At 37.1% G+C, this 26,746-nt stretch overlaps 1 protein-coding gene across 1 annotated transcript in view; it reads right to left on the reverse strand.

Annotated features, from left to right (window-relative positions):
• LOC107042052 (POU domain protein 2) overlaps window positions 1-26,746 on the reverse strand; it is a 155,001-nt gene that overhangs the window by 35,554 nt on the left and 92,701 nt on the right. Inside the window, exon 4 of the mRNA XM_015262921.1 lies at window positions 8,997-9,053. Coding sequence (XP_015118407.1) covers window positions 8,997-9,053 — 57 coding nt within the window. The remainder of the gene's footprint in view (window positions 1-8,996; window positions 9,054-26,746) is intronic.

A 26,746-nucleotide genomic window follows, 5' to 3' on the forward strand; every position in this document is an offset into this window, starting at 1 on the left:
CCCCACTCTCCCCCCCCTCCTCCCCCAAACTTCATCATGCACTTATCATATAAAATTGTATACGCAACACGTGCGGACAGCAGGCGGTATCACTCGGGCGGCGCAGCCGCCCTCGTGAGTAACCGCCTGTAACTTTAAGTAGTAACGCCTGTAACGCCTGTGAACTTTCCGCACTAGTTGCATAATGTACTATTTTCATAAGATACGCATTGCGTAGAATGCGTATTGCATAGGAGAATCAAATAAACAATTATTTCTTAAGAATCTCCCGTTTGGTCAATGTCAGTTGAATTCTTTCATGAACATTAATAGAAATGAGAAAAAGTCTGCTAAACATAATGTTTGCAACTAATTGAAAGTTCAGTGTATTTTGCTACTGAAACTTCGTCACTCGGTTGACAATTCAGAAGATTTGGGAAATCGTTATCTCTTCGCTAAAAAATTTGGAATTCCAGTGATTGAGCAGTAAAATTTGAAATTTTATAACTTTTCCCCTAAATCGAATTCAATATCGCTCTCCTGAAAATGAAAAATAAACTATCGATGAAATTTCAATTTCTCCCTCACAGAATAGGCACAGTAGCCGATTTTACAGAGAAAAGAACGTGATGAACATTTTTACGGCTTCATCATTCGTTCGTTATTTCATTTCATTGAGTCGCTTTGGACTCCCTGATATTTACCACAAAAATACACAGAGAAGACAATTTTTTGTATTTCAGGAACATATCACTAATTTTTAGCGACATGTTACTGATTTTAGGGATTCTCTGATGGGTCCCTGAAAATAAATGACATTCCCCTAAAAATTAGTAACAACATGACAGGAAATTAATGATGTCACTAAAAATTAGTGACAAAATCATTGAGTTCCACAATTTTACATGCATTTAATTTCATACGGAGAGAGAAGTTGGATAAAAATGGTGGCAAATTTTACTATACGAAAGGTAATCGTGGAGTGAAATGTAATTCAATGAAAAAATACCTGTTTGAGAAGGATATTTTACCACTCGGTCGGTAAAAAAATACATGTATAGATGCAAAAATTATCCTCCTGTATAGTAAAATTTCCCACACAGGTAGAGTTTTTTTTCCTGCACCCATCTGAAGGTCATAGGGATGAATAAAAGTGAAATTCTACCGAACGCATTCGGTAAAAAATCATTTTCCATTACAGAAAAATTATGCGCAATATTGAGCAATCATTCACGTTCACTGATAATTTTTGATGGAATACGGCATTAACTTTAGAGTTTCACTCGAACTTTCAAGAGTACTTTTCTAGCAGAATACTAAAAATAATTTTCGACACTTCCATGAATTTCCTAGTTTTTAAGATCTTTTCAAAGTAATATATACGACATTTTTAAACAATCTCCTTTTTTAATTTGTAATTTTTACGTGGCCATTAAAATTCACATGTTCTAGAATCATTTTCCAACTGAATAGTTCTCATAAAAAATTTTTTTTTGTTCACCCCCATTTTTTTCCATTATCGAATTGCACTAATCGTTTTATTAGCTTTACATATCTCATGTGAATTTGATTCTTCGTGCACAATCGCGAATGCCTAAAATTGGAGACAAAACTCCTACAAATTAGGGATGTATCACGGAAAATCAGTGACATGTACTATAAAAATATTTGTCCTAATGTTCAAATGCATCCCAGTGAGTCTACACCGTTTTCTGTGCAGTATTGCGGTGTTAATAAGATTAGACCATATCATAGGAAATGGTATGTAAAATCTGGTCTTAATTCCATACCAATTCGTGTCCCAGGAAGTTCACGCCGGATTTTTTATTGTGTGTACCTGAAAATCGAAGCTTTTTTTCTCAATATTTCAAAAAAATCCGAGTGGAATATTTTTTGAGAGAGAGTAAACAACTGCTGCCTCCCCTAAACTAATTATGAAAAAACCCTCCATTGAGGGGTTCCACCCCCACATCCACCTCCCCACTCCACTCCAATATGATAACCACTAGCTAACGATGCAACTAATTGATTACGATAAACAACGAGGGAGTGTCGACGATACCCGGACGATGTTATCGCGCGGGGGTTGCTCTGAAAATGCCGTGTTAACCGCCCGTTGCGCCGTTAAATAGCCGCTTCCTGTCTGACAGCAAGTGGCGTCGAAAATGAAAAAAAAAAACAATTATCGACAGTATCGTCAGGCCGGGGTAATTATCGAGGCTGATTGCGCCCCCCTCCGATCCAATGAACACTTCATCATCGATACCACGAAGTGGAATTAAAGCTTCCCCCCCCCCCCAAAAAGCCCCAATCAATTAATTAATTAGATTAATATAATCGGAATTTCCAATGCAATTAACGTACATCAATTTTCGTTCCCAAATGAAAAACGAATGTTGGGGCGAGGAGGAGGATTGCGGTGTGGGTATACAAGAATCGCCGACAGCGGGGGCGTTCGACAATTTATTCCCTCCATTTTTCCGCGTTCATATTTATTATGTCGTTATAAACAATATGGCGACTATTAAGCGATGTTAGTCACTGCTTGCGCTGTGTGAAATCAATCGACGCATTGTAACGGCGCGTGCACGTTATCTGATACACACAATCAATAAATATTGATTATGTAGATGATTTATGGAGTTATTTTTCATCGTAAAATGCACCCAATCGGATTTTATTCAGAAAGTTTTTCCCGTTGTATTTATTCGATTCAAATAAAGATTATTTAATTCCAGTGAACTATTCCTCTGCTGGATGTTTTGATAAAAAAAGGGTGTTTTTCTTCAATTCAGGATGAAATTTCCTCATCTGTCTGATGACGACCCTTGCAAATTCTCAATTTTGAAAGCTGCATTTTCCGTTCGGCCCTAGATTGATTACCATATGAGGGAATCGCCGCAGCGTGGATTTTTGCTTCCGCACGGAAGCATTATATTTGTCGAATCCAAAATTTCCAATTTTCTGTATCCCAAGACTACAATGAACATCTACATGATATCAGTCGAGAACTTAATTTTTATTTTATTTTCATTTTCGGAACTTCCCACTTGATTTTGGAAAATTCGCATGTTAAAATATTTCAAATTCCAACAACTAAAAACTTTTCGGAGTCTAGGGAGAAATGAGATGAATTATACGAACGGTTATACACTGAGAGAAAAAATTACTTTTGACAAAGATGATGTCCTTGATACAAGAAAATATTCTCTTGTCAATTTCTAAAGTCGTGAAATCTCCTGGCAAATAATTTTGTGCTCACACTGAGAGAAAGAAGTCGTTCAACCGCATGAAATTCTCTTGTCCCGAGAAAGTTTCTAAGTGTTAGCATAAATCTTCCCATAAATTCATATAGTTTGCGTTATATCTAGAATTTAACGGATTGTAAGAATTCACACTTTCCTGATCTGATCACTCATCATCTCCAACTAAGAAATTCGTGTTTCGATTACACGACGAACACTTTCATTATCAATTTATGTGTATAGAAAATTGATCTCAAGTGTTGTGCTCTTTGTGCAAGGTTGTATGTAATCAAAGTCCTGATGAAAAAAAATCGAGATATAACACCAACTACATGCAATTATGGGAAGGACATCATTTCTAGTCTTGAGAACGCTTGAAAATTCTCTCGGAACAAGAGAATTTCATCCTGTTGGAAAACTTTTTTCTCAGAGTCTGAGAATGAAATTATTTATCCGAAGATTTCACGATTTTTTAAATTGAGAAGAGAATATTTTCTTGTATCAAGTAAACTTTCTATGTCAAAAGTAGTTTTTTCTCTCTGTGTTAGTACATTTTATCGGTATCTGGCCTATTCAACTAGTCCCACTGAGCAGACCAAAGCGGTTGTAATATCATGCTGGGTCAAAAACAAACCACAATGGTCGATTTTTGGTCGATGTAGACAAATTTTAAGTCTTCACCCAATCATCTCTGGACAATTCAAGCGCAAAATCCGACCAAATTTTTCGGTCAGGAAATCGCCCTTAAAAATAATTTCTCTGCATGAAAACTTCGACTTGTATTATTCCTCCACTCTTGTTATTGAATTTAATTGATACCGCGTAAAAACATTAAACATATTCTCCCAGTGTCATTCTCCTTGGAGCATAATCGAGATGAAAGGGAATGCGCAGAAAGTAAAAAAGACGCCGCAAGTTTCTTCCCCTCGTGTTTGCAGCGATGGGAACGACACATCGCATTGATGGAATCACCAATTGCAGAGTTATTGGTTTAATTGCTAATTGCTAGTCCTCTCCTTCAGTGACTTGTGGCTATTGTAATGGCGCCGACGCCTACGAGATCGAGAGGGCGGTCCGCGACACGAATATACGAAGCATTTATGTCCTTTTATTCTCACGGTTATAGTTTCGCTCCCCCATCTTCTTCAATGTTTTTTTTTTTCACTGAAAAATTATACGTGTCATACGTTGGCACGCGTCCAAGACGTCATCTCATCGTGTTGAAGAAAACTGCGGACGGAAGTGGCTGGAGCCGTGAGAAATACCCAGTGAAGAAAGGAAATGTATGTATGATGCATCTTGTGAGATAATCCTGGCATGTACGCCGCTCTGTTTCCCAGAAGAGTAACTATACCCGTTTTCATTTCTCCTTACGCGATTAGCGAGACCGCGGGTGCACGGGCTATGGGTTTATGTGCTGTACTGCATGGGGATTGGCGGGATGAATTGACGTGAAGTTGCCTCACGAGAAGTATTTTTGACCAGGTTAATGATTGAAATCCCTTTGCACGATTTTTCTTCATCTCCGAATCGTTAAAATCGCGTGATGAAAAACTCACGGTTTATTGGCTGAGTTTTTTGGATTCAAGTGATGGTGAACACTGCTGATTGTTCACGGGTTATTATCAACGATTAAAAGATGTTATGTAGTTCGATGGATTTTTTTGAGTAAATATTTGCTGAAGTGATGGGGAGCAAATGATTGCTGGGGTATCTTTACTTTATCATTTTTCTGCAATTTCGTCATTGAAGATTTGCAATTTTTTTTTTAAATCTATGGAAACTATGAATTTCTGATCAATTATTTCATGAGTATTAATACAAATTATAAAAATTCACGTAAGTATATTTTTAAATTTGCAGTGAAATTTGAAATTTCATTACTTTTTCCCATAAAATCGAATGTAGTGTCACTCATCCGATAATTACTAAGAAAATGTCCGTGAAATTTACATGTTTTTCTCACATTGTGTTCCTTTCTAAAAACAAAAGCATGGGCAATATCTTGAATCGAAAATAAGAACTCGAACATGGCGGATATGGAGTAAGACGATTTTCATGATTACAATCCCCTTGTGTGGAATTTTCATGAAGTCTACCGAACGGTCAAAAGAGAATTGAATACCGTTCTATTAAATATGAATAAACCAATCATGATCGTCCAAATCATTTATGTCAGAGGAAAATTGAATAATTCTACTATCACAAAAGTTGATTATAATTAATAGCTAAAATTATCAAATTATCTCACATTTTTTACGTTACACTGTTAGAAAATTACTCTTGAAATTTCAAGTGCAAATTTTCTGTTAAAATAAATGAAGTTCTGGCATCAATATGGCTTTATCTCGCAAATACGTCAAAAACTACATTGCTGTTGGTCGAAATTCAGATAGGGAAATTCAACCCAATGCCTCTTTTGTGCTCCAAAATTCTAGAGAAATTTTCTCATGTTTTCCTGCATGTATTCGACAATTTTGAAGCGCAAGTCGCATTACGGCTGACAGTTTACTAGTTATTTTCAGGAGAGCCATATTGAATTTATTGAAAGTGAGAAAGAAAATGAATTCCAAATTTCACCGAAAATTCAATTGAGTTCAAAATTATTGACCAGCAGACGGACGAAAATTTCCTTTTACTTGAATTTTCAATCAAAATATGAATATTGAGTACCAAATTACGCTGAATTATCGATTAATTAAAATTTTAGAATATAGTCACCTGAATTTTCTCGATTTCTATTAATTTGCATGGAATAATTGAACGAAAACTCATAGTTGCCATAGATTTTACGTGAATTTCTGGCTTGATAACAATTTGTAATGACTATAGCGAGAAAAAATTCAGCGAAAAATTTCTGGTTGTTCATTTTACCGCATCACTACTGCATTACTTCCCTCCATCCGCAGAAGAAATTGAATTTTTTACCCAATGACTCTTCAAAACATTTCCAGAAAAACGTTGGAATCGAATTTGAATGACAAAGTGCCTGGCGTATTCACCCGTATAGGTTCCACCTAACGATTTGCATAGCCAAACAGAACTACGAAAAACGTTTAGGTTAAAGTGGCCAAATGGAAAGTTGTGTGATCTGAAGTTCCTTTCGACAGTCGCAAAGGAGGAGGAAAAACTTACATATGCGTAATACCCTGAATAATCGATGGTTGACGAGTCAACTCGCATTGTGACATGCAGAAATTTCCATGAGAATAAAAAAATCTCGGAGGCTAGAGTTCACAGAGCTTACTATACCATGAAAGGAGAGAGAGAGAGGGTAACAATAGATGGACTTCCCCAATATCCACCGTAGACAGGTGTTCCGTGCAGAACGGAATGAATAAATCTTGGACAAAATATACATTCCCTCCTTTTCCTCATTCGAAACCACCGTGCATGAATATATTTCGGTGGAGGAGTGGTATAACATGACAAGTCAAATATGCCATTTTTAGGCACAACCATCGCGACGAAGAGTAGCCTTTAATGGGAGACAAGTGGGGAATTGCTTTTGTATTAATATAGTATAGTGCTTTACTAATAAATTAGCAATATGCTTCCCAATGGGTATTCTGAACATCATCTGCTTTTACAGTACATAATTCATCGTTACTTCGATTAGATGAAAGTGAAGTCGAATTCGTCGTTTTAATGATAACTAAATCACTTTTGAGCTTTTTTTTTGATTCAAATAATCAGTGGAAGTAAATTTTCCAAAGGATGGAAAATCAACAAACTTTTAAATGCTATGACAATAATTTCCGAAATTCTTAGGTTGATATAACACAAAAAATCTGAAACTTAAATTTGAAGGATTTCAATGCTTCCATTCAGAAGCAAATATACTATTTCTGTAGCGAAAAATAAAATCGAAGATATAGTAGATTATATCATAAGGCCGATAGGTCGAGGTTTGCCACTTGTGTGAAGTTTGCAGGACGACTCACACTCCGAGACAATCGGCCGAATGACATAATGTTTTTTATCACGGAATCCCCAAAAAAATATGGGGTGAGTGGGGGTTTAGAAGCGGGTTCCAGGGGGCGCAGTCACCGGGGGGGGGGCAGAGCCCCTGATTGAGAAAAGCCAAATACACTTGATAAAATCTACACTTGATGAAATACTTGATAAAATCTAAGAAAAAAATTGGAGATTTCATGCCCACGAATTATCACAGAAAAAATCTCAACACCAGGGGCTGTCATTCGACATTTCCTTTATAAATTTTTCAGCACTACTAATTATACCAATACCGGTTAATCAATATCGAAAGTTCTGCATTCCCAGAAGAAATCTTTCAATCCCCACCATTTTATCCCCCATTGATATTTATTTGTTCTCACAAATCCGAGATTAATTTTTTCGCCTTCAACAACAGCTCCGTGAACTGCCTAGTGACACAAATAAATCCACCTGGACAAATTCACAACCAAGCGCTTTCACTTTGACGTATTTTCCAACAATTTGGAACAATCAATTGACGAATGGAAAAAGACGGACATTGAGGAGGTGGCGATGCTGGCGCCGTATCGGAAGTGTGTCAAATTACAGAGGTCCGTGGGTATTAATGACTCCTAATGACAACTCGTTATTCTTTCACCATAAGCCACTGGCTTTTCTCTTCTCTCTGTACCTATATGCACCTCCCCCCGGTTATCCACAGGCCCCGAGATTACCGCCGAGGGGGGACTGCCCGGTCCATGGATTCGCGGAATTCACATTAAAATGATAATTACTAATTGACGGAGGCTAATAGCAATAAGACAAACAACGGACTGAATGCTACATATAAAGTGAAATACCAGTTTCTGTTTCATTTTTCTTGCTGCTCATGGCTCCTTCCGTTCTTTTTTATACTCTCATTCCACCTCGGCACGTAGGCAGATATCGGATAGGCACAATTGCCCTCCCCCCAACCCCTCCACCGCCGCGAACCGGTTGTGGGAGGGATTTTTCAACAGCTGACTGGGGCCTGTAACAAGGGGTTGCGAACGATTTACGCGCTTTTCGAGTTGATACGTCACTCTCAGGAGATGACCTGTCATTTACGCGATTTATAATGATGCTCGAGAGGAGAATAATAACGGAATTTCGTGTGAAACGAAGGACTAAAGTTGCGCAAGTTTCGATTTTGCTGAAGATATGAGACAATGTGATATTGGATCAGAGGTCTGTATAGGGATTTTGGGGAGTTTGAGGGATCGTAAACGCGAGGGAGGACGTGAGTGACGAAAGCGATGACATCGGTCGTCGAATGGTGGCGATGGTGATATGGAGGGTGAGCATGAAGAACGTTTAGAAAGTTTTTGTCGAAGGTTTCAGTATTTTTTATTATGAGAAAAGTATTTTTTTGGTGCTCTTTGAGGTGAATTAGGCGAAATTGCGTCTCGGGATTTAGTCGTTTTACGATCTACTTTTGCTCTCATTCTCCTCATTCTGCTTCACCACTTTGTATACCTATAATACAAATTAACGGGGGAGAAGTTGAAAAAAGGGCCACTTCTTGGTAAATGTTGAAATGACAAACCCACCGCCGACGCTGTGCGAATGTAATTGGCTTTATGGTGGAGTTTTTACGTGGAAAAAATTAGCCTGCTACGATAAAAGGGGGACGTGCAGAGGGCCCCCACAGGGCACCGAGCCGCAGGAATTTGTTCATTTCTAATGACCCTCTTATTTCCATCTTGTCGAGTGCCCTTCGCTTTCCGGATTTTTACGAGATTTAAATTCACTGGTTCGAGACAATTTTAAGGTTTCTGGGTGATTCTGGGTTACCTTGGATGGATTCTGGCGACGCTGGCTCTTTGTCGATTCTACCAAGTGCATCACTTGCTGTAACATGAAAAGAAAATTAAACTATTAGTACAGTTCGATGATGGAAAAAGAATGGGGATGAACAAAAACAATTTTTTTATGATTATTTTTCCCAATCGGATTTCGACCAATCAGAGCGCAATATTTGAGGCTATCCGATAATTTTATTTCGGATATTTCTTCCTAGCTTTTGAATATTTCGCAGTAGCTCTTCATTTTTTTCGGCTCATTTCAGATAGAATCTTATATTTGATAGTCTATGGAAATCGGGTTATTGTATTAACATAATTTGTTCAAATCTTCCCCAATCCACCTCCTGATGTTGTCCACTGAACTCTGCTTAGCCAAAATCCGATTGGGAAAAATAATCCGACAAATACCCCTCGAGATTCAAAATTAACCGGCTATTTCCCTCAAGCTCCCCTGCAAACAAATGATCGTGCCAAGTTTTGCAGAAAGCGCATGCGCTCGCGATTTTTTAACCTGCAAAACTTGCCACCCTCATTTGTTTGCAATGAAGCTATCGGGAAACACCTGATAATTTTGAAGCTCTTGTGGTATTACATACGAAGATTCATGATTTTTGTAAAATTTTTCTCACGCAATTTAATTGACAAATTAAAAATGAGAAATTAAATTTGATGATTGAAAATGGTTGAATCTATAGTGTGATCTGTACCAATCTGTGAAAGATCCTTGAATATCCTTATTCTAGAATTGTTTCCGAACAAGCCAAATAATTGTGGAGAGAACTCCATTTTCAGTACTTTTTATCCTATATCATCGAAAAAGCACGAGATAAATAGTCAATTTTTCTCCGTTGGTCCGGGGAAATTTACTGAACGTGAGGGTAATTTCTGTCGAAACTGTAAAATTTACCCTGTATTTCAGTAAGAATTATCCCAGCCAACGTGGGTGATTGCTTAATATTGCGTATAATGTTTCCGTAACGGAGAATGATTTTTTACCGAACGCATTTGGTAAAATTTCACTGTGCCAGAGGATAATTTATGCATCCATAAAGGTATTTTTCCTGAACGAATGGTATAATATCCTCTACAATTAGCAATTTTTTCATTGAATTACATTTTACCTCAAATTTCAGTAAAATTTGCCACAATTTTCTAGGGAATTTCTATCCAACTTTTCTGTTTGTGGCGGAAAATTTTTCTATAATCAATGTTTAATTATTTTTATTTGCATCAATGTTTAGAGTGCATTCAAAAATATTATTTTTGATCAACTCAATTATTTGTCTATTTGCGAGAGAATTACCATTAAAAAAATATATTTATAATGAAATACCCTCTGATTTAAAAAATAGGTTGATATCTTTTTAATTCATTTGTTGACAAATGAAAATTGAAGTTGATTGGATCCCTATTGAATTCTCAATTGATATCTTTGCAATGCAAAACCCTTCAAAACAAATTCGATTGCAACAATTGACAAAACGAACAATATAAAAATACAAAGAAAGGGTCCATTCGCCTCCCATCAATATTCAAATAATCTATTTGCCACCAGGCTATTTTTCCCAACTCCACAGTGGCCAGTAATACCTCCTTTACGATGGCCGTCATACGTCACAAGAGAAGAAGGAAGAACTGGCCCACGAGGCTACCTCAGTAGCACCCCCTGGGGTGTTACTTCTCACCCACTACCAACTACATTCAGATAATCCAACCACCGTCCCCACCTCCCTATATCATCGGAGACGTATCAATATGCGATTCCAGTGGACACAGCCCGCGTATAAATATCCCCCGATTGCCAATGCCCCGTATTTCACACAATTTTGTCGTGAGATTCCCGAAATTCAGTGAGCGGATGTGCCCACATGACTGTCACAATGGTGGCCAATGCCGTCGTACGCAAATAGGGGTAGAAAAAATGACAAATTTCATGCGGGAAATTTTGAAAAAACTGTCCCCCATATTGAGTCGCAGTCATTTGTTAATTTAAATTTAATTGAGTACCCGCATACGTTTGACAAATACTTATGACGATGATTATGCAGATGATTTGACAGCATGACACCTATTTATTCCCACAAAAGAAATAAAATTACGCAGTAATACAAGTGAAATAAGGAGACCGAATGCTTACGGATGATGTCGGATACTAAAATATTTGATGGCAAAAGACGTCAGGGGTGCCCCTATATGGATGGATTATCGAAGGCACGAAATTCTCCCGAGTGTCGTAAAAGAGATACAGCTGGACGTGAAGTCCGTTTTTCCTTATTCCTGCGCTGTACTGCAACATCTGACCATTTCTCACTTCTATGATGTGTTTAATGCGTATTCTACATTCGTCGAAATGATCGTAAAATGTATTTTTCAGATCTATGAATATGGTAATAGCTGCGGCTCCTTTTATTCCTCTTAGAAATGCAATTTCACGGGGGAGAGTATGGGGGACTTCAGAGTGAAGGGCAGTTGTAATTCACGTGATTACTGGACTGGGGGTGTACGATGGTTATTTTGGTATATTATTAATCGGAGAATTGGAATGAATTGACAACCGCAGATATCGCGTGTGTGGTTTGAGGTAAAGGTCAGTATTGATTGACAACAGAATATTTCAACGGAATTTGGGAGGACCATACTGAGAAAAAATATTAATTCTGATAATCAAATTTGTTCCAGAAAGGACTTTACAGTGACATTTTGCGAGGGGCTACTCACTCCCTGATTGAGTGGCACCATGATTTCAAAAAGAAGTCGACTTGACGTGATTTCAGGATTGATTTCAGTAATGTCGAAAATTCAGAGAAATCTCTCCTTCATTTCCACATTCCTCAGAATCTTCAGGGAATTGCTTCAAATATTCTTGGAATTCTAAGAATTATAAAGGAATCCCCGGAAAATTTAAGGGAATTTGACAGTGAATATTAATTTTCACTTGAAAATTCATGTAAATTTCGGATTTTCAAAAATGCGACCTTTACTTGAATTTTCAGAAAAACTTGAAATTCCATTGACTTAGTTTCCTGAAATTCGAATTGAAGGTTTTTGTCCGGAAAATATAGCCAATTTTTTTTCAAATATACACTGTTAAAAATTCTTGCCTAAATTTTCCGTGTTAAAGCCCGAAAATTATTATCGTGTTTTATTTCCATTAAAATTTTTGAATATCTTGTCATTGAAAAACAAAGATTCCATTGATTTTCTGTTTTGAATGATCTGAAAATCCATAAAATATTTGATTTTTCAATGCCATTATTCCGTGAAAATTCGGAAAAATTTTCATGTTATTTTCTTTTTGAATATTCATGCTCCATTGAAAATTCAGTCAACTTGGGAAATTTCTGTCTTACTCCCACTGAAAACTCAGGAATTTCCTTGAATTCTACTTAAAACTTGAAATTTCATAGCCATTTTTCCCCTAAATCAGATTCAATGTAGAGATCGATAGGCAAAATCGTAATACAGAATTAAAATTATGTTATTGTATACAAAATCAGGTAAGTGTATTATGCAATTTTTATTAATTTAATTATCAATGAACATTTTCAATTTTTTAAATATTTTATAAATTAGTAATCAATTTCGCAAGAATAATAATTATTAGATTCATTGAAAAATCAAATTCAGATATTTAGAATTAATTGTTTAATTCTAGTTGAAAATTAAAAATTATTTTCAAATTTTAATAAAAAATGTAGTGAACTTTCATTTATCGACGGTTAAATCCTTTCAAAATTACTTAGTAGCAATTTTTGCCGATCCCTGATTCAATGTCACTTTCATGAGAATTACTACTATATTTTCCATGAAATTTCGAAAAATTTCTAACAGTATATTTGAAAAAGAAAAACAGTCGCAAAAACTTTCCATTCTTTGCCTTCCTCAAAGACAGGTCGCCATGAAAATCGGTGGATGCCCTTAGAATTGAAAACTCGACACCAACACGAGCCCAAACTAGCAAAAATATCAGTTCCGAGACATCACAGGGGCGTCTACATCTCCACTGATCTCTAGACATACCTTATTGTAATAATACCGCGTACCCCGAACGGTTGAAGGTCGCGGTGGGGGTGAGAACCCCTCCACCAATTTTTTTTCTCCTCACTTTTTACCATGAATACAGAATGCAACCTTCGAATCTGGCTTGCGTGGCCACGAGCTGGCCGGTCATCAATTTTTAAGAACTCCCTCCCCCACGAATATCATCCACACATCGAGAAAATTCTCGGAATATGGAAACCACGTTCAACGACGTATCGACGGGGGAATAGTTCTCATGTACTTCAAATGCACGTGAATATTGAAGCAAACTTTGCATTTTTTCATATTTTCATTCCCATCATTTTTCTCGTATTCTTCATCATAAAAGGCCATAAATAACATTTTTCTCTCCACAGACCGGGAGAGAGGGAACGAAAAATGAGAAATAAAAAGCTATTTCCAAGAGTTGCAATCATTCTACGTGCACAAGACATTTTCCAATTACAAACGTCGCCATTAAAGCAGACTGGAACTCCACTGCGGATATTTTTAAAAGAATATTCCCACCCCTTTGGCCCACCATAATGAGATGAGGTGGGCGAGACGGGGTAGTGGGAGGAGGGGGTAGGATGTTGGAGGAAACCGGCGCGATAATGGCTGCCGTTATGAAGAAATCAACCCCCTTGCCTTGCAGAGTAACCCCCACCCACCCAGCCCTCTCCTACTTGATCTTGAGTTGCCATGGTGACCGCCTTGTCCAATGAGTCCAGTCTCCCACTACTGCTGGCTCGGTGTTGTAAGACTCTCTCCTGTGTCTCAGAATCCAACTGCCTAAGTAGAGGATTCTCCAATGCTCTTGGAAAATTTTTGTCTGAATTTCCCGATGAGAGATAATTCAAAGAGACGCGAAACCTGTGTGCTCGGAGAAACAAAATTAATGGTGCTAATCAAATTTATTTCTGTTGAATAAATTTGTTCCAAACAAATTTTTTCCGTGATGTATTTTCTGATTTTTACTAAAATTATAAATAAATGTATCTGTTTTGGGAACTTTTAGAAAGACATGGAATTTATTTCTCAGAACGCATACCTTCGGCGAGGTTTTTCCGAGATTTTTGTTTTCTCTGGGAAATTACAGATGCATTCTAAAATATTTGAAGTCTATTCTATTTTTTATCAGATAAATTAATTTATTGAATTGCTACTATTATATCTCAAAATTGCGAGACGTTTTCTGGTTTCCTAAAGAGTTTTTCAGAAATTTTCAATAAGAACCTAAATACATTGAGGTAATGTTTGCTGAAAAGTGTCCGAAGGACACACAACACTAACTAGCAGCAAACATTTCAAATGGTTACTGCCACTTCCGTGGGTGCTATCAAAATTTCGAATACTTCGTATGAGCGCGTATACATATTTTCTGTCCAAATTTCAAGTTGATATCTTCATTTTTGCACAAACGACAGTGTTTACAAAGTTTTTCTATGAAAAAACGGAAAAACGAAATTATCTCGAAAACTCTGTATGAACTGGTATACATATATGTTTTGATTGAGTTAGTTAAAAGGCATCGAAGCGAATATTTTGAAAACAAAAAAAATCGGAATCGGTCCACTACTTTTGAAGATATTTGCGGTAAATGATTTAAAAACAAATCGCTTTTTCTTCAACACTATAGGATCGATCGAACTGAAATTTTGCACAGAGTTAGTCCTCATTAAGACCTATAATCTGACAAAATTTCAGATTTTCTTGAATTACTTTAGTCACTTAATTACTCAATTTTCTAAAAATTGACCACCGGAAAAGTGGCGGTGGATGTAGTCACACACAGACATGGTCGCCAAATTTTGTATTTTTACATTTCAGACTATTCTACATAATTTCCAATCAAAATTAGAGAATGTGAAAATCGAAGAATTGTAATACTTTCATTCGGAAGCAAAAATCTTGAAATTTTAGCAACGATGAATTAGCAGGAATTTTTTATATGTGTTGAATGGTAAAAATTCATATTTATAAATTTTCAATCTATTGAGAACCCACTTGAACACAACGATTCATTTTCACAATCAGTTTGAAAATTCAAGCTATCGTTGAATAATTCGCGCTCAACAGAAAAAACTCAATTCCTTTGAAACTCTTACAATGAAAAAAATTCAATGGTGTGGTGTGACGATTTTAAATACAAACAAATTAAACGTCTCATTATTCTAAAAAAATACTGATCCCTGCGAGAATAGTTAGAGTAGATCCCCATTTTTCTATATAAATCAACCAAATTTTGCTCCTATATCGTACAAATTGCAACAAAAACTATTGTTTTTCGGAGCAATTTACGATGAATAATCAATTGAAATCCCAATGTTCATGGAATTTTCGAATTGCACCACTTCCTCACTCAAATAGGATGCATAATTTTGTCATCACCTTCTCATTGATCAAAACGTAAATTTCCACATGGATAATACTCATCCAATCTCCAACCATTTAGCTACATGTTCTTGTTTTTAGAACAACGGGTTGAATGCTCTATTGGAAATCCACGCCAGTTAACCAATGATCATCCGCCATTATTGTTATAATTACATCATTTCTGGGAACTTGTGATTCAATATTTCTACATTGAGCCTCAGTCATAAATATAAAACCATATTTGCAGATGAATATGAGTAAAGTGTAGGTTTTGAAGGTAAGAAAAGCGAAAAAACGAACGAGTGGAATCATTCAGGAGAAAAAACGAGATTAAAGAACGACCTAGTTCCAAGAAGTTTTTGAAAAACTGGAGAGGGCCGGGGCAATTTATTACCCGCGTGCACTCACTGGCTTCTCGATTCCAGGGAGCATAATGCCGGGAGGCACACACCAGCATAAGAAAAGGGATCACGAGAGTACCGAAGGTTTCGTCCAATTAGGCAGTAGTGTGCAGACTATGGCAGTGGTATTCCTGCATGTGCCAACTGATATCTGGAGTGGGGAACATTGAGAATATCCAATCGATGGAGAGAACAGAACAGATCGATCATTACACAGCGTTAATCGCTCTCGAGCGCCTCTAATCCACCATGGAGACTGATAGATTCCAAAATAATTGCTGTCCAAGTGCAACGACACATCGGGGGTGAGTCAATCACGCCCAATCGCAGATGGTTCATGCACATTGTCCGCTACAGGGTGTCCTGGGGTAAAAAAATGAGCAAAAAAATGGGGAAAGAGAGGAAAAATACGAAAAATTATCGGAAATTGATGAGGCCGGGGATGGAAAGGGTTGGGGGATCAAAAAGATCACCCTTTTTTGCTGGGGGAGAGAGGCTGGACATGGAATTTGGGGATGTTAATGTACATCATAATCGGAGAATTGTATACCCTATTTTCTAAGTCCTGATTTTATTTGTTAGATGTTCTTTATTCGGGAATCATCCTACACAGAGAAAAAAGTTTTAATTTTCAGGGCGACGTCAGGGATTTTTGAGAACATTTCACTTATTATTTCCGGGGACATATTTTGGATTTTCAGAAATTTATCCGGGAAATATATGCCGATATTATCAACAATTTTCACAGCAATGTCATTGATCTTCAGGGATTCATCTCTAATTTTCGGAAATCTATCACCAAATTTCAGTGATAAAAATCACTGATGATGATAGGATGATAGGGTCATTATAGCTAATGTATCATCAATAATTGGTGATAAACACTAATTCCTAAAAATCACTGACATGTTCTTGAAAATCGAAACTTTTTTTCCTCGTTGAGACCAATTTCTGATAAATATTTTGGAATTAAAGAGACAGCAGAATTTTCAGAAGAACTTTTTTTTTAATCCTTATGAACATGAAATGAAAACCCCTCGAGAATGAAACGTAATGAAGGTAATGGTATGCAAGAGGAGGAATAAGGAGTTTTTTGTGGAAACCTCTTAGCACATTGTTAGAAAAACATTGAAATTCAAACGACTGTTTAGTAGTAATTTCAAGAAAAGGATCATTAAGTTCAATTTAGGAAGGAAAGAAATTTAATTGAAAATTCCGAAAAACTCAACGGAATTTCAAATTTTTGGGCAAAAAAGACGAAAATCTTCACCTCACTTAATCACACAATTAAAAATTCCAGAATATATTTTGTTGAATTTCCCTGATTTCTACCAATTTTTATTGAACAGAAGAACTGGCATCTACAATTTCCACTTATTATCCAATAAAATTTGGAATTTTCAATGACAAGGCTCTTGTTATCGTTGCATGCATGGGAGAAAAGGGGAAGCGAATTTTGAGAATGCAACTGTATCTCCCTTCCTTTACCACGCACTCACGACAATAACCACTTAAAGAAATTCTCGCCGAAAAAACTTGAGTGTTTACGTTTCGGGCTCCGTATACGTGATGGAGTGGGAGAAGCGCACGAGCGATGAAAGATTGGTACGAGGGGAAATGCGATTCTAAGAAGAGTCCGGAAATTCCAGGCAAAAATTTGTAACAGTTTTTCATAGATAACATTCATAATATTCCCCAGCTATTGAAAAAAAACTAATTAGCTGTACTACACAGTTTAGGAGATGATAAACAATGAAATGCTGGTTTCTAACACGTGAAATATAGGCCAAATGGGGGTTATGCCCCCCCCCCCTGAACTAGATTTTTCCATCTTATAAGAAAACGGTTCTTACAATATATTCTTAAAACACGAATCCGTAGTAGATTGATAAATTCCGGATATATACAGTGAATTTCTTGTAACATTTTATAGTGTATAGTACTTCCAACAATTGAAAATGAACGGTCGAGAACTTCGCTTTAATTTTTATAGCACATAGTTTTTGCGATATTTAACTCTAAAAAATGGAAATTTCGTGAAATCATTTCTTATTTGATTCGAACAATTAATTAACAAGTAATTTCTCATTTAATTGAAACAGGTATTGTTACCTTCATCAACAACATATGAGGATAGGAAAACTCAATAACTTATGAGAATGCATTAAATTAAGCCATTTAGAATTATTTCCAGAATTCCTTAGGGACTAACTTTTGGGTGGTATTGTCTTGAGATATACCGTAATTCTTAAGCCCAATATTTTCATCGAGATTTTGATACACTCGTTATTTATTAGCACATTTGTCGCGACGAAATAAAATTTCTGAACATAATTGCTATAATTTTTATTGTCCTCACCGCCACATGCCCCTTCTAACCCACCACGAAACAGTACAGGCATCCCAATGTCGGTTATAAACAACCTCCATGCCCGCGTCTGGTTGGACAACCCCACCTCGTGCACGCTACAATAACCCATTAGCAGCAAACTCCTGCACAAAACGCACTCTCCCACCCACAACTCCTGGTGTACATCCAAGGAAAAAGGAAAAAACTCCTCAAGACCCTCTTATTTATAATACGAACAAAACGAATTCCATAATGCCACTGATTGAACCGTGATTACAATCATTTGCATAATTACGCGATGATTAAGAACGATTAAAAGTTTTGGTTCAGTTAAGGGGGGAGGGGGGTGGACTACAAGTAGAAAGTTTTATGAACCAGTGCAACGATCCACATAAAATATGTATGAAATGCAAATGTGGGGCGTGTGTGTGCCATTAAAAAATAATAACTGAAATTCGCCTTAATTGGCACAATAGACGCCCCGATCCGCTTGTTTATATCGCAAAAGAAGCTGGATTAACCCCTTCTGCCCCCGCCCCCCCGCCGTGATGCCTACTCTTCTACCCTCAACATTAGTCCTGCATTCGCGGTCTACCGTTGGTTGGCACGGCAGCCTCATAATTACACAGTAATTAGAGAGGTTTGTCGGCAATTAAGTTTGTGAATATTATCGCCTCGCGTCGCATCATCCCACTTTCAGCATGTTGACCTGTTGAGATTGTACTTATCCATGATTACTGGGTTGTAATTATTCATTGGCGAAATGAAAATTCACTCGATTCGCGGGATTCTGCAGGGGTTTGTTTTGAATATGACGTTTGGATTAGCGATTTCGCGAGAGACTTCACGAGAAAATACTTTGGAGAGCTGGTCTAGGTCTCAATGAACATGGAAATCTGATCTCGTTCTATTCCATAACGGCCATATCTTTCAGTATAGACAGGGTATTGAAGAGGATGTTTTTTTAAGTGGAAAGTTCTCCTTCCACTTTTGGATCTGAGTACTTTGTTTTTGGTCTGACATTTTTATCTATTGGTCTATTTCTACTGGTTTCAGGAGCGTATATTGATTTTCAAAATGAAAAATATCTTTCGATACTCATGGGAAAAGTGTTTTTTGGCTCGTGGGAGGTTTATAGCACGAGCCGAAGGCGAGGCAAAAAACACTTTTCCGCACTCGTATCGAAATATACTATTTTGACACTGCTCCTGCGTTCACCTCGTGCCGAAAAGTGCCTTTTCGTTTACTCATCAACGAAAAGGAAACGAAAAGTCTTTTCGTTTACTTATAAGCGAAAAAGGCACAGTTCGGTCACTCGTCGAACGTAACATCACTGTCAAAATAGTATGTTTCGTCATTAGGCCGAAAAAAACTTTTCTGGCGAATGTGAGTTTGCAGCCCGAGTCAAAGGCGTGGGTTGCAATCATATGAGCTAGAATAGTATATTGTATTACAAGTGCATAAAGAACTACTTTTTCGTACGCACGCGTAACACATCCTATTTTTTGTAATACCTGTCGAGTTCACTGTTCGGAACCGTAGTGGGGGTAAAGTGGTTGCTTTTGTCCACGGTGTGCGTAAAGTTCAAGGTCGTGCGTAAATCTTCGCTTTACGCACTCCAAATTCACCTTACGCACGACCTCTGAATTTTACGCACATTGTGCGTAAAACAACCACTTTACACACACTAAACGGTTTCGAAATGTGAACTTTCGAGGTAGGTATTACAAAAAAGTTTCTTTAGGCCGTATGTCAAATGATATTTTTTGTCACAATGCTACGCGTTCGTAAATCGCTGACTTACGGCCGGAATGACACAAACTATTGTTAGACACATGAGACGGGAATTTTTAGCTCGTGTGTGCCCTTGGCTTCGCCTCGAGCCGCCAACTTCACACTTGTGAAAATTCCGTTTCACTCGTATTGAAATATACTATTTTTAAAATTGTTCTAATTTATCTTTTCCTTTTTTGCTTCCGAATGGAAGCGTTGTATTCCTCCGAATTTAAGTTTCCAGTATTCTTCGTGAAGATGATTAATTTGGGGGTCAGGAGTCCGAATCTGATGTTTTTAGGCCCTGTCCGTATGTATGTATGTATGTGCGTGTGTATGTGACCGATTCAGTTTTTTCACGATAACTTCAAAAATAATTATCTGAATCAATCGAATCTGGGCTAGAAATATGCGTTTTTATGTTATACAGACCGAGTTCGAAGATGGTGTCGATTGCGCTTTTACTTTTTGAATTATTCTCAAAAATGTGGCCCAAGGTTGGTCCAATGTTGGCGCAACGTTGGCGTAATGTTGGCGCAAGGTTGGCACAAGGTTGGCGCACGGTAGACCCTTATGGAGGTCTTATGGGGGTCTTATGGAAGTTTTATGGGCGTCTTATGGGAGTCTTATGAGTGTTTTATAGGGGACTTACGGGGATTTATGGGGGCCATATGGGGGTCTTATCGGGGTTTATGAGGATCATATGAGGGTCTTATGTGAGTCTTATGGGGGTTTCCGAGGGTCATATGAGGGGGGTTGCCAGGGGGGTTGCTAGGGAGGATTTCTAGGGGAGGTTGCTAGGGGGATTGCTATGGGGGTTGCTAGGGGAGGTTGCTAGAGGGTTGCTAAGAGGGTTACAAGGAGGGGTTGATAGGGGGGTTGCTATGAATAGCGTCCCCTGATCTTTCAGCGACGCCTGAATATGAGGGTCTTATGAGAGTATTATGGGGGTCATAGGGGTGATAAGGATGATAAGGGTAATGAGGGTCTTATGGGGACGTATATCATCAGTTAATGGCAAAGTGCAATGAAAAGGCAATATCCATTCAGAAGCATATTGCTAATTCATTAGCAAAAACAGGCACCACAATTGACACAATTGAAAGCAATTGCCCACTTGTTTTCATTTCAGCACGTTTGATGCCCATATATTTGCAACCATCTACGGTTGTATTCCCCTTCTTGCTCTATCGCGCCCAAAATCATTTTTCAAAAAACAGGAAAAAAAGTGCTCAGATCCAAAAGTGGAAGGGGAACTTTCCACTTCAAAAAACACCCTCTTGAATATCCTCGAAGAAAAAGGATCGGCCATATGGGACAGCCTGTTTAAAGGCAAGTACCGAGTCTTTGGTCTCATCTCAGTCGCGAAATACGCAGTATCGACTCCTCTCGTGATGACTCCGAGTCAATATATCTCATCTCGGTTTCAAGTTTTTCATGTTTTTTAATGTGAAATCTCGGTTTTTGTCTCGATTTGTCTCATCTCGGTCTTCTAAATATAAAAAATGTAGAACACTGGAAACCGAGATGAGATAAATTGACTTGGAGTCATTACGAGAGGTGTCGAAACTACGTATTTTGACTGAGATGAAACCAAAAATTTCCGTGTTCACTGAGACGGAGACAACCCCTCCAAAGGATCTCTCGCAGCATCACTGTTTTGATCGGATGTGTCATTGAAATTGACAGATTAGAGAAAAATATTTTGATAAGTTGCCATTTATCTTCCTCACACTGATAGAATGATTCATTTATTCCAAACGAAATTCGTTAACTATTAACGAATGAACATTTGGTGGGACCGAATAGACCCTAACCTCCAACCAAAATCCATTCGTTAACAATAACTAATCCGTTCTATCAGTGCACGGAGAAAAAGTTGGTGAACCATTACTGAACAAGTGAAGTAATCGTGGAGCGAACTCGATTTTCAGTACTTTTATGATGCAAGTGAAGAAAGGGCACTTGTTTGCACGCTTCGCGCGCAAAGAACCGCCTTTTTCTCGCCAGTGTCATAAAACATCGTGCTATACATGTGAAAAAATGTGCTTCCTAATGAGTGTGATTACAGACCTCGCCTTCGGCTCGGCCTGTAGCCCTCACCTTCTCGTCAACAACTACATTTTTTTTACTTGTATTGTAAAAAATTTCCCTATTTCACCCTATATCGGGGAACAGTACGAAATGAATAGTGAATTTTTCTCTGTTAGCCCGGGAAAATTGACTAAATGTGAGGGTAATTTGTGCCGAAAGTGTGAAATTTACCGGTGATTTCATCAAAAATTTTCCCGGTGAACGTGTACACAGAGAAAAAAAAATATTTTTGCCAAATATTCATTTACTTGAGAGAAGCATTTATTTGTTCAAAATCGGATTTCTCCAATAGCCTGATTAGGTTTCAATTATAACAATTATGGTGCTCTAGAGGATGGCAATGTTGCACATAACCTTCGATGAACTCCTCTAATTATTATTCATTTTTCCTAAATTTGTTATTTTCTACAGAGAAGAATTTCAATTAATTTTTTAATGTTTATAATCCTTGAGGAAGTTCACTCAAGGTTACAACTAATATGGTCATCTTCTCGAGCGATATAATTTTCCTAATCAAAACCTAATAAAAATTGCCTAGAAATGATTCAGCGGGACAATTACGGTATTGAAAAAATAAATACTTCTCTCAAGTAAATGGATATTTGGCAGAAATATTTTTTTTTCTCAGTGTGCACACACCTGTATATACAGACATATTTCTGAAAATCATTGAAAATAAGGGAACAGACTTTAAAATGCCAACATTCAATAAAGAATCAAAAATCGATTTTCGGAGTGATTACAATAACTTCCCTTATCGGGAAGCTGAAAAACCTATTCATGAACGTTGAGAAATATTGGAGGTTATTCTTCCGAAAAAAGTTTCTAATGACAGAAAATCCAATACAATATCGTTGGTAACTCAGCCATTCCTTTCTCCTTCCGTAATTAAGTTATGACCCGGGAAAAGAAAACGAAGGAAGAACGGTCGAGGGGTGAGAACGGTGGAGTAACAGGGCAGGGCGTGAGTACAGAAAGACGACGTAGGGGGTCTGCGAGTAGTGGAAAACAATAAGGGGGCTCTGCTAATCCAGACGATATATTATATCCATCGTGAGTGGTTCTAGCAGGAGGTGAGGGCTGCAATAGTTTTTCCTGGGGCCGTTTGGTTACTGTCGCTAACTGGGAAAAGTGGGAAAATATAAATGAAAGAGAACAACTCACACCATTCGTTTGAGCGAGGAAAAACTCCAGAGTTAACTTGAGCCGACAATTTTCGTAGCGTGTGCGAATATCGATATTAACTCAGACATACGGGTTATGGGTAGGCCATTAAGAGCCAGAAGAACAACTCAATTGAAGTGGAATCAAATTGAAGGCACGAGGGAATGTGATTAATTAACGTGAGCGTTTTGGCTTTGACAGGGAAAATATCGACTACTATTATTTTTTCCTACGTCAAACTGATGATCAGACGAAAAATTATTTTCCGTCCAAATCCGAATTTATTATTTCAAAATTGCGTGAGAAAAATTTGAAAAAAATAATGAATATTCAGGGTCATTCAAATTACATTTTAAACAGAAATATTATTTTTTCAAACATTCGGTGTTTATAAATGATCAATTGAAATTGTTTAAACTTTCGGTAACCTTATTGTTTTAGGCATAAAACTGATTTCCGGAAAAATTCAGAATATTAATAAATTTGTTACGATTCCGGACAAATGATTTTTATGGTCAAAAAATGATTGTTCACAAATTATTCATAAAAAAAAATCGTGTTTTTTTTTAATGGCAATTTTTAAATTATGTCATCAATCTTTCTCTAAAAGTAAATTTTATATTTTATTTTCAGATTTTTCAAATGTTTTCTGACGGTTCACTGTCGAGATTCGAAGTCAGACCGGCAAAGTTTAATAAAATTATTAAAAATAAAATTCCCGAAAATCCAGGGTCAAATGAAGCTCAAATGAAAGCTCTGTCGTTTGACTACAAAGGTAGAAAATCATTTCACTGAAGAAAAAATAGCCAAAGTACTTGGATGTCTATAACAGAAATGTCTGTTTATACTGCAAGAAGTGTGATCGAAGGTGATTATTACCATAGCTATAAATGAGGATTTTTTTCAGTGAAGAATTGGTCACAGCTCCGAGCTTTGAACCTGCTTCTTCTGAATGGTAGGCAGGCACTTTGCCTATTACCCCATAGTTTGGATTTAGCAGCGAAGCGGTAAAACGGTCTAAGTCGATGTTGACTACTGATCGGTTTTCAATGGGTATCTCAAAATCTAAGGGAGATAGGAAAATTTTGCTCAAAATCTTTTTTGTAGTCGTTAATGCGCTCTACAAAAAGGTTATAACAAAAATTTCCTTATCTCCCATTAATTCGGAGATATGCCCCGAAAACTCAGTTGACTTGAATAGTTTTACCGCTTTGCTATACTGGATTACGAACATCTATGAAAGAAACTGCGTTATCCTAAGACTAATTGTAAGATAATGGTTTATAACGATTGAATCGAATTAATAGAACGATTACTGATTCATCCAACTAGATGATGATGTTCCATTTTTTTCCCCGAGATTTTTTGACTGAAAAGAAATGTCAGTTTATCCTGAAAAAAGTTTTGCTCACGTAAACGCAATACATTGCCTCCATAGATCATAATATTGTATCCTATTATTTTCCACAGATAATGAAGATCGCAAATTTTTCTCCGATTACCTTCCTTACATACTCCACGTCAGGGAGGGAATAAGGTATCCGGTTAACGAGGGGGCTCCAACTCATAACGCTTAATTAAGGCGCGGTTCCAAGCGGCCCGGATCGTGACCGGACCCTACAGGGGACTCGCAGGAACGCGGCCAGATCCTCCTGATAATGATCTGATAAGACCGCCTCCCAAGATTGCCACGAGTTCTTTGAGAGTTAAAAGCTCATCTTATCCGGAGGAAGACTCGTAGTTTTCACGCCACCTGCACAATGTGTCATCCATCCGAGTTTTGTTTAGAGTTTTCGAGGGATTTCCTCTTTTGCACGGAGAGAAATTTGGATTAGAATTACCTAGAAAATAGTGACAAATTTTACTGTATTAAAAGTTAATCGTGAAATGACATGTAATTCAATGAAAACAGGTGGACAATGGCATTTTTTTCATAAATAAGTATACTCATTGTTGCTAATAAATTACCAATTTGCTTCCGAATGGCTCTTCTTCTATTTGTTCATATCATAGTACTAATATCAATTAAAATGTCATCAAAATTTTGCGTATTATTTTGTTCCCTCAAATAATTCTACATTCAGACCCTCTTAAGACTCGAATTCGTTTTCAGTCAGGGTTTAATCAAGGTTCAAGCACGTTTTAATCAATGTAGAGCCGAGATTTACTCAGGGTTTATTCAGGATTCAGCCAGAGTTTAACCCAGGTTTTGTCAGAATTTAGTCAGGACCATGAATCAATACGAATGAGTATTCAACATAATAGACTATTATCTGAGTTCAATAAAGATAAAGATTTTGTGTTATACCTCATGACGGTATTGTGTAACTTGATAAGCGATGATGCTGTTCTCACCATTTTCCAACTTCATTAAGAAAGCATTGAAATATACTTTTCAAGCCCTGATTCAATGGCTATTATTGATGGTTCTTTCAGTATTCATGAAAAAATCGATTGTCTTTTGCAAATCACATAAACAATGTGCTGTAACTTAACAAATGGTGTGACCCCCATCATATTTTAATAGAATTAATAGGATATTGTTATCAATTTTTTGAGCCATGACTAAATTAATTTTGATTAGAATTTTTTGAGTGATCGTTGAAAAATCGATTTTCGAAAAAATATCAATTTTTTCAAATCTCTATGAAAAATTAAATTTCAATTGGTGTCAATGAACAAAGCCTGTTGAAGTCTATATTCATGAGGAAAATCATGAAATTCGATTGATCCCTTATAAGAAAATTTCGAGAAATTTTTTTTTTTTTAAAGTACATGCATACAATACATACGTACACCATCTAAAAATTGCGTATTCGGACTTTTTAGACCATATTTAATTACCCTAGCACAAGAAATTGGAAACTTAAATTTGAGCGATTACAGAGCTTCCATTAATGGAAAAATATTTCCATTCGGAAGCACCTATTTATGGAGGATATATTACGATTCGTGCAGTAAAAAAAATACATCTTTGTATGTAAAAATTATCCTCCTGTACAGTAAAATTTCCCACAATGGTAGGGCACTTTTTTTCGTGCACCCATCTGAAGGTCATGGACGAATGGAAGTGAAACTTTACCGAACGCATTCGATAAAACAATATTGCTCATTGCAGAAAAATTATATGTATACTGAGAGAAAAACTACTTTTAACAAACAAGGATTACTTGACTTGTTCGGTAATTTTTCTCAAACTTTTTCTCTGTGTGTGAGGGTTTTCTCTGTTTCAGAGTGAATATTCGCAGGGTTTCTAGGGAAATTGCCGAATTACTGGGCAAGGCTGACATACGAGCTATCTTCTTAATCCGCTTAAAATGGAGGTTATGAGCTTAGTTTGAAACACCGCAAGTGCTTAATACATGTATTTCTTCGAAATCATTGAATTTTTATCGATAGTCTTCAGGATGGAGGAGAAAACTTATGCAACATGACAGGTTTGTAAATGGAACAGTTGATTTTTCATGCATTATTGAGAGCATTTAATTTAATGTTAAAGAGACGAGTCAACAAATTTTTTAATAGTTCATTTTGCTGACATTTCTGGAACTGCCAGGAGTA

This window comes from Diachasma alloeum, unplaced genomic scaffold (assembly GCF_001412515.2).
Source record: "Diachasma alloeum isolate Michigan unplaced genomic scaffold, Dall2.0 Dall_scaffold_00406, whole genome shotgun sequence".
NCBI lineage: Eukaryota > Metazoa > Arthropoda > Insecta > Hymenoptera > Braconidae > Diachasma > Diachasma alloeum.